Source organism: Myotis yumanensis, unplaced genomic scaffold (genome assembly GCF_028538775.1).
Source record: "Myotis yumanensis isolate MYYU_CA2020_CCGP unplaced genomic scaffold, mMyoYum1.0.hap1 SCAF_11, whole genome shotgun sequence".
Classification (NCBI taxonomy): Eukaryota; Metazoa; Chordata; class Mammalia; order Chiroptera; family Vespertilionidae; genus Myotis; species Myotis yumanensis.
This window is the reverse complement of record NW_027223762.1, coordinates 68,319,258-68,328,933: the sequence shown is the minus strand read 5'-3', so window position 1 is coordinate 68,328,933 and position 9,676 is coordinate 68,319,258. Positions and strand designations below refer to the sequence as shown.

The 9,676-nt window shown below is 40.9% G+C and overlaps 1 protein-coding gene across 1 annotated transcript in view; it reads right to left on the bottom strand.

Moving 5' to 3' along the window:
• Window positions 1–487: 487 nt before the first annotated feature.
• MRPS9 (mitochondrial ribosomal protein S9) overlaps window positions 488–9,676 on the bottom strand; it is a 66,730-nt gene continuing 57,541 nt past the window's right edge. The window contains exons 8-11 of the mRNA XM_070429840.1: window positions 7,494–7,656; window positions 6,282–6,390; window positions 2,857–3,026; window positions 488–953 (exon numbers count right to left, since the gene is read on the bottom strand). Of these exons, the coding sequence (XP_070285941.1) occupies window positions 862–953; window positions 2,857–3,026; window positions 6,282–6,390; window positions 7,494–7,656 (534 nt within the window). The 3' untranslated portion in view covers window positions 488–861. The remainder of the gene's footprint in view (window positions 954–2,856; window positions 3,027–6,281; window positions 6,391–7,493; window positions 7,657–9,676) is intronic.

The following is a 9,676-nucleotide window of genomic DNA, read 5'->3' as shown; positions in this document are numbered from 1 at the left end:
GTGAAATAAGCCAGACAGTGAAAGACAAAACCTGCATGGTATCAATTATATGTAGAATGTATTAAAAAAAAAGTCAGACGCAGAGGAAGATGGTCCTGCCAGGGCTGAGGGGTGGGGAAACTGGCTTGTTGCCTTCAACAGCCTCCGGGCAGCTCGCCTCTCCGCTCCTGAGCTCCTGATGAGGGCGCTCAGCTTCCCTCTGCTCCTGAACAAGCTCGCCCCTCAGTGTGAAAACTGTGAGCCACTGCCATGCGGGCAAACAAGTCAGGAGAGCGAGCTCAAGCCCAGTCCCATCAGAAACTGCAATGTGCTTCACCTTCAATGGGCCTGGGCTTTTTTGTCCACAAAACGAGGTTACTCGATGGGGATTTGCTCAATGTTCCCTCAGGTTGATATGCCAAGATTCTATGAATTTATACTTCTTCTAAAACTACCTCTGGAAAAGTTTACAAAAATAAAGCAGCAGACGGAAGCTAACATTTTTATTTTTTAAAATATATTTTATTGATTTTTTACAGAGAGGAAGGGAGAAAGATAGAGAGTTAGAAACATCGATGAGAGAGAAACATTGATCAGCTGCCTCCTGCACACCTGCTACTGGGGATGTGCCCACAACCAAGGTACATGCCCTTGACCGGAATCGAACCTGGGACCCTTCAGTCCGCAGGCCGACGCTCTATCCACTGAGCCAAACCAGTCAGGGCAGAAGCTAACATTTTTAAAAGGTAACCTTTGCAAAGTAGCATCTGAAAATAAGCTCTCACAACCCAGTGTCTGACTGTGGCCTTCCCACTGGCCGGCACTTATTGATGTGTGTTCGTCACATGCAGGTGCACGCTCCCCCTCCTTTCCCGGCAACACTCAGCGCTTCTTCCAGGTAAACTTCCTGCGGGCTCCCTCCTGGCCCGGCTTCTTCCGTTCTCGGACGCGCGGATCAGACGTGAGCAGTCCAGCTGCAGCAGAGAGAGAGAAGCTGTGACAAATCATGGGAAACGCACTCTTTCAGGATATTTTCCCAAACACCAGCTACATTATTTGGTCTGCTTTCCTTATCGAGTGAGGACTGATTCCTTTCAGGTTTTCAAAACTGTTTAACTTAAGCGAAAGCTGCTCTTGTGTGGGAGGTTGCTATGCATGGCAGTGGAACTCCTGCTCACATCATTCCAGATGTGAGCGAGCGAGTTTAATGAACACAAGAGGCAGAGAAGAAACACTTACACAGGGAAGTAGGAGGTATGTGGACACCAGATATTACTAGTATACATGAATATACATATACTTAAAAAATATGATTTACTGAACATATTTGAGAAAAAAATCTTATTCTAATTTGTCATTATAATATCCTTGGTATTTTTTTTTAAACATATTTTATTGATTTTTTACATAGAGGAAGGGAGAGGGATAGAGAGTTAGAAACATCGATGAGAAAGAAACATCAATCAGCTGCCTCCTGCACACCCCCTACTGGGGATGTGCCCACAACCAAGGTACATGCCCTTGACCGGAATCGAACCTGGGACCCTTCGGTCCGCAGGCTGACGCTCTATCCACTGAGCCAAACCGGTTAGGGGAATATCCCTGGTATTTTGTTTCAGAATCTAAAGAGTGAGTTTTAGGGTTGCATTCTCATGATAAGCAGTTTATCCCAGAAGAACAGTCTGTGTAAATTAAAGGCTTCCACGCTCCTAGGCAGTCTCCAGGAGCAATATGCTTCCTCCACAATTAAGGAGTTGCTCGTAGTGCACGGCCAATGAGGACCTGACGTGGATGCAGTCAGTATATCAGCAAAGACCACAGATTTCAAAACTCCCGGCAATAAGAAAGCGTTTATAAATATATAAACAGACCACAGTGTTTCACTGTTTGTCTTTTTTTAAACTCTTCCAACATTAGTACGTGCTTAAGTATTTCATGAGGGGTCTTGTAATGACCGTCCAGCAAAGGAAAACTTCAAGTGCTTATCATGTACCCATAGCTTTTGCAATTTACCTGTATTTAAATGGCAGGGAATTAAAAATATTTTGAACAAAATGCAGACAATTATAAGTGATAATGCTTTATTACTTTTCAATATGCACAGTAACTCAAACTAGCAGAATTGTTAAGATCCTATAAAATGATTTTAATGACCAGATATGAACTTCACAAAATGGTGAACTGTTTATGAACGAATGGATTGTGAAGAGGCTGACACATTTAACGAGGCTCAGCCGTAGGTGGCGCTTGTCTGCAGCACTGCTCCGGGAGCCAGGGGCTAGGGGAGGTGGTGAGTGAGGAGCCGCAGCACCCGCAGCACTGTCACAAACAGCGTAAAGAAAATCTTCCGCCAGAGCCACCTGATTTATTATAAATGTCAAAGCAGGGCCCTAACAAACAAGTCTAGGGCATATTCATTCTCACACTTATATCCACGACTATGTCATGGGTTATATGAAGCGAGACAAGATGAAATTCGAACTTAACATCACCACAGAAAAATGGAAATCTCCAATAATTTTGGAAAGAAATATATACCTTAAGGGCTTCACCATTAAATGAAATAATTATTATAACTTTCCATGATAAAACAAAAACAACCAATCCATTTGCTAAATACAATTGAGCAGCACTGGATAAACTGGTTATGCCTTGAGATCCAAATAAATTTCCTCTGATGCTGGCAATGCCTCCCTTTCCTTTTCCCAACTCAAGTTCATTTTGTAGAAATCAAAACTGAGTAACAATGCTATAGTTCTGGGGCAGGAAAAGAGAAGGCAACGAATTGCAATACTGCACAGTGAACTGTTTTCTCACTGAGTTCAGGTAAGTAGCACAAGAATAAAAGAAACACGTCCCTCCCCCAGCAATGCATACCTTGTCTCATCCACTCGACCTCTTCCTCGGTGACAAAACTGCACAAAGCTCTGGCCACTGCCAAGCGTATGGCTCCAGCCTGCGCCGACCTCCCGCCCCCGGAGACGGTGCAGGTCACATCGTGCTTTCCCAGTCGGTCCAGGAAGTGAAAAGGGAACATCAACTGTTCTCTAAAGCACAGCACCAGAAATGTGGTTAAGTTCACTACAGCACATGACTTTATAAACGGTTCACATTCTGACCATTTACAAAAGCCACACTGTGCACTAAGTGTTCATACTTCTGGATGAATCCATTACTATATTTTCATACTTTTTAATCAATCCACTGTGAAGAAACACTAATATTTCTTTTTAAAAAATATTTTTATTGATTTTTAGAGAGAGAGGAAGGGGGAGGGGAGAAAGAGAAACATCGATGAGAGAGAAACATTGATCAGCTGCCTCGGACATACTCCCTCCTGAGGATTAAGCCTGCAACCCAGGCACATGCCCTGAGCAGGAACTTAACCAGCAACCTTTTGGTACATGGGACAATACCCAACCAATTGAGCCAACTGAGCCACACCGATGAGGGATTTTCTTTTTCTTTTATTTTTAAAAAATCCTCACCGGAGGAGATGTTTAGAGAGGAAGGTAGAGGGGGTGAGAGAGAGAAACACTGATGTGAGAAACATCAATTGGTTACCTCGTGTACATGCCCTGACTGGGAGTTGAACCTGCAACCTTTCGGGGTACAGGACAACACTCCAAATACCTGAGCCACATAGGCCAGGACCACTGATATTTGTGACATTTAGAATGTTTTGCTGAGAGGAAGGTTTATTTCTTTTTCTTGGAAAAAATACTATAATTTACTCAAGATATATCACTAGAGTAGTCCAGGTAAGAAAGAACCATTAAGAAGAATCTAGATAGTTGAGAAATTGGTATACACTGAGGCACAATTCTAAATTTATAAGTAGATGAAAAAATACCCAAAGGGTAATAATAAAAAGTAATTATATAGCTATTGATTTAAATTAATCTGACTACAAACTGGTACATGGCTTGAAAATATTTCACAATTCATCTCTCTACTCAGGAATCCCAGATAAAATCCTGAGTTAAAAGAATCAAATTTACTTTGTTCCTTGTTATATAATAAAAGTTATTCTGAAAAAAAAAAAAAAAAACCCCACAACTTTCTCATTTCTATCTTCTCTGAACACTACCTTCTAGGGCATCAATTCTATTAGCATGTAACTTAAAATACATATAATTGCATAGTCCCTTATTTCTTTCCTAAAGGCCAGGTGCATGAATTCGTGCACAGGTGTGGTCTGGCTGGCCTGCCCCGATCAGGGCTGATTGGGCTGGGCAGGCTGGGGGGAGGAGCTATGGGTGGTTGGCCAACTGGCCCTGCCCCCTAGTTGAACTCCTGGTCGAGGGGACAATTTGCATATTAGGCTTTTGTTATATAGGAGGATAATTGCCTGAGCCGCTAAGTTTATCTCCTCGTCTACATGGCTCATGTCCTGTGAGGAATGCACTCCTTCAGTACAGAGTGATGATCACTTAGAGCTGCTTTATTGGTTGAATGACAGAGCAAAAGCCTTTCCAAATCGGAAAGGTTATTGATCTTTGCATTCCACAGTGCCACGCATATTGTAATAAACGGTGGTTGTGTGAGTGGATGAATGAATAAAAAATTTCTGAGGGTGCTGGGAAGGCAGCAGGGTCAACCTTCCCAGTGATCTGCTGCTGTTTGTGTAAAGGCAGCCTAAAGAAAGGGCCTGGAAAGCAAGCAGTACAACCAACGTCAGCATTATCTTATGATCAGCACCTTGGCTAAGGTCCCGCAGCTGGGAAGCATCAAAATCACCCTCCTCTGGTTCAGTGGTCCTGCCCTGGCCAGCGCCCTCACTGCTGACCTGCAAGCTCCTGGGCTGCTCCGTCAGGAGGAGAGGCAGTCCATGCCAGTGTGGCCGCCGGGAGCCCTCCAGCTACTTACAGATGAGGCGGTTTAGCCACCCATTCCCACCATGACTAGCTTAGCTATAGGTTTCCCAACAGAGTTTCCTAATGACAGAAATCAGATCTTAGATAGCTGTAATATCTTCACACTATCCAGAACAAGCCTCGACTCAGACAATCCTTATTAAAAGTCTGTTGAATTCTAAATGAATAAGTTCTAAGAATATATTTTAATTGTGGTGTGTTTGTGTCTGCTCTGATTCCATTGAATGTGAATTAAACTAATTCTGCCATCATCCTCGCAGGGGAACAGATGAGGAAGTTCTTTTTTCCCTCATGAAAAGCCAGAGAGACCCATCACTTTAGCACTGGGGACTGCTAGGAGGAATAACATTTGACCGATATTTGCCTGTTCATTTATTTTCAGATATAACTGATGATTTAACATACATTTCCTGAAGAAATTACTCTGCCCAGGAGCTTACACTGCATCAGCAGCTCCCCTTTCCCTACTGCACTGACCTCAAAACCTCTCCCCATTCAAGAAGTGGGAGGAGGGTTAGAAAAGGAGGAGCAATCACGCAGAGCTCTGTTCCTTGTGGTTGACAGTAAATACTGGAAAGACAATAACAGTCTCAAGAATAGGCCTTTGCAGGAGCTCAGAGACCTGAGAGGAGCACATGTGGAGGCTCTGAACTGTAACACCCACTAATGATTTATGTGATTCGCGTCTGTTTCCCATGGGATACAAAGCTCAAAAAGAAAACTGCCATACTTAGCACTGGGGTGCAGCCAAGCCTCATGGGCTCTTATTTAAGGTGGAAGTGGTTGCTCAATCTATATATACTAGAGGCCCAGTGCATGAATATGCAAATTGTCCCCATGGGATTTCAACCGGGAGACCAATTGCTTGCTATGATGTGCACTGACCACCAGGGGGCGACCCAGAATGAAGGAAGGCCCCGGCCAGCAGCTGGGGAAGGGAGGCCCCCAGCTGGCAGCCAGAAGGCCCCGATCGGCCCTGATCGCCAGCCAGGCCTAGGGACCCTACCCGTGCATGAATTTTGTACACTGGGCCTCTAGTATACATATAATTTATTTCCTCTGAATAGGAAAAAATCTGAAGTGACAGAGCAGACTTTTTCTAATATGCATGCTGGCCATGGCTGCTTTTTGTTGTTGTTTGGTTTTGTTTATGCCCACCCCTAAACAAGGGAAACAGAAAGTGGAAATCTACTTTTCTTACATTTTGGCACAGTCTGCATTTCAGAACATAAGAGATATCTGTGGAAAAATATTACAAAAGAGTGATAGCTTCCCTCTAGCTAGTCTGATAAATTATATTAGTAAAAAAGGAAAATCATTAGCAAAGACAAATGCAATTAGACAAATCACAAGCCTTAATGAACTAATCATGATGAAATATATTTTCTTTAAAAACAAAAAGCAAAAGCAAAACCAGACACTAACCTGTCCTGTAGCACAGGGAAGTAAAGCAGGTAATCGATGCCATTAATTTTTATTCTTCCATTTCCATGTTCATAAACAACTGCCTCTGCTTTTGCACTCTTTCTTCTACCTTTAAAAATATAAAATTTCTAATAGTAAAAATCTGAAAGAGCAGGGCTGTGGTACAATAAAGTCACATTAAAATTTTTTCTTTCAAATAACAATATATAGCACTACACAGGAAACTCTACAACTACTATACAAGTCAACCAAAAATAAACTGCATCAGTTTATGCCATAATCAATGTAATAGAGCTTATTATGTGGTAATTTTGAACACTACAATGATTTTAAGTTAGTTAAATATGAAGTAATTCATATTTATTTATATTACTTTAAAAAATCAACCAATTTACAGTGTTCTTTTATATTCAATAAGAATATATTTAATCATATAATTTTTAAATATTTGAAAAGTATAAGATATAATTGATAGAAATGAAAGTAATGACGAGGCAAGATGTTAAATTTGTAAGAGTTGCAGGTATATCATTTAATACATTAATTTTTAAAAAAATATATTTTTATTGATTTCAGAGAGGAAGGGAGAGGGAGATAGAAACATCAATGATGAGAGAGAATCACTGATTGGCTGCCTCCTGCACATCCCACTAGGAATTGAGCTGGCAACCTGGGCATGTGCCCTGACCGGGAATCGAACTGTGACCTCCTGGTTCATAGGTTTATGCTCAACCACTGAGCCATGCCAGCCAGGCTAGTACGTTAATTTTTAAAAGTCACACCATGTCAAATGTCTGCACACCTACAAGGAGAAGGTGAGTGAGGGCCTAAAGTTCTCAAGTCTCATAGTTTTAGCTTCTGATATGCAGATTGATGGGCACTTTCATTTTTTATAAGAAACCTTTATTATAAATGTTTTAGTGTTTCTACCAGTTGAAAGTGTAAAAATAAAAAGATTTAACATAAATATGTGAAAATAAAAAAGGGTTAATATGATTGTGTAGGAATGTGTCCACATTTTTTCTTAGGACATTATAAGGTCTTGCTTTTTAAAATTTCAATAGAATCTTAAAAATGAGGAATTCCAAGGTAACAATAGCAAAAATAAACAAACAAGCCAATCGAATGAATCCCAGAGAGCAATAGCAAATAAAAATCCCTGTAGTTTCATAGTCGTCATGGAGCTCACTTCTCTCCGTGGAGTGCCATTACCTTCGCTGGTGCTGAAGGCCATTCCCTGCGCGTCATGCTGCACGGGCTCAATCGGCTGCTTCTTTGATTGCACAGTGACACTCCTGCGGAAGCTCTGCACAAATTCTTCTTCGGCAGCACCACACTGCAGTAACCTTTCCATCAGCCGCACGAACTGCGCGTACTGCACACAATAAAAACTCATTAGAAGATGCAAGTGTAATTGCATTTGCTAAATTTTTTCTATTTTGATAGACTCGATCTTTCCAATGTTGCTTTCATGATGGTTTTGACAGGATGACACGTGGGCACCTTCATGCTGCTTTTAACGCAGCGTGCAGAGACGCAGCACTTACCCGTGGATCTTCAGGGCTCACTCATTTCTTTGAGAAACAAAGAATATGTCATTCAAAGAAGTCAACTTCTCCATATTTTGATGACGTGAAATTGAGATTTAAATTCATTTCAAAAAAATATTTAGATGATCTTCAAGAGTAATTTCTACTTCTTATTAGAACCGTATTTAGAGGAGCTTCATAAATAATTTCTAGTAAGTTATGTGTAGTAAAATGGGAAGAGTTTGATTTTGAGAAAATGTACTCTTAAATTATATTTCATAATACACTTGGCAAATATATCTTTAGCTGTTCAAGCTGTGTTACTTTAATGTTTATGATTTCCTTTAAAACTGAACAATCAAGCTATTTAAAAATTCAAGAGATACTTGACTTAAAGGGCAACCTCTTGAAATAAATTATCCTTGCTACTCTGTGCATTTTTTTTAATAGTTCTTGAACATGTGATTAGAAAGTAAACAACTTGGTATTAACCCCTTAAAATTAGAAGTCAGAATAATCATTCTAAAGTGTTTTTGCAGAAGGAAACAACTAATACTTGAGATCCTCAGGTATGTGCAGTATGAAACCAATTCTGATCATCTTATTTATGTTTTGCCAACCCTAAAAGTCACACTCGTCTTTGTTACCATTGCCTTTAGTGTGAAAATCTGCTATTGGTAACTTGAATTATAGAAGAATCTCACTGGTAAGATCAAAAGCACTGCTTCCATTCCTGCTCCCTGTGATGTTACAATAAGAGAAGGCCATTTTCCAAGTGAGGTGAAGCACTCAGCCACCAGTGATGCTGGCCTGATAAAGCTCCATTCTTCCCTCCAACTACAGGCCTATATCCTTGGTCCTCAGTGATTCTCTCAATTCCACTGCACACAGTGTGACTACTGGTGAACCTACCAAGGGGGTAACTGCAGGGATGACATAGTTGTGCTCATGAGCCAAGAAGTTTAGGAAGCCACTGACTGTTCCTGCCTCCTTCTTCTTGATACCAGACTTCAGCTGATAGCCACTCCCCAAAAGGATAGAAGACATACACATCTATGTACACCGGTATAAAGTCTTTGAGATGTTTTCAAAATAAAAAACACAACCCTGCAGTATGAAAATCAAAGCAACCAGAAACAGGAAACCATGAAGTGCTGTGTTCCATGGAGAAGCAAAGGGAGATTTTCTACTGAGATCTGAGTTCAACAACAGCGACTTGCAGTCAGCTGGAAATTAACTCCAGACCTACCACTCACTCACCGGATGCCCGACACCTTGGTTAAGCAACTTTCTAATTCATTAATTTATCCAATATGTTCCATGAGAAAAAGGGCAATGTCAGTACATGACTTAAAATCTACTTGGTGGCAAGGCACAACCACTGTTAGCCACTGCCAGGTAAGAAAAAACACTCTTGGAACAATTTTAAATTAATCTACACTGAAATCTTCCAAAAATAATCTAAATTTAGGATATAAAAATATGTAAAACATCAAATTTCCTCTGATGATACTGGCATATATTAGGACATTTTGTAAACAATCTGACTGAGACCTAAAGCAGGAGTCAAAAGCAATAGGATATAGCATTCACCTGGAAGCTTGTTAAAAGTATTGATTCCGGGTGACTTCCCTAGAAATTCCGAGCTATGTCTGAATATGAGGACTGCATTTTGTAAGTAGCATTCCAAGTGATTCTGTCACAGGGGTTCTCCAGATCCAGGATGAAAAGTAGTGGCCTCGAGATACTGCATGTAGGTCAGCCAAATAGCAGGAAATTGTATGAAGGTCACCACGGGCTTCACTCCTTTTCTACTTTCCCTGTAACAGCACCTTACACTTATCATGAGCTTATAAAATGAGCTAC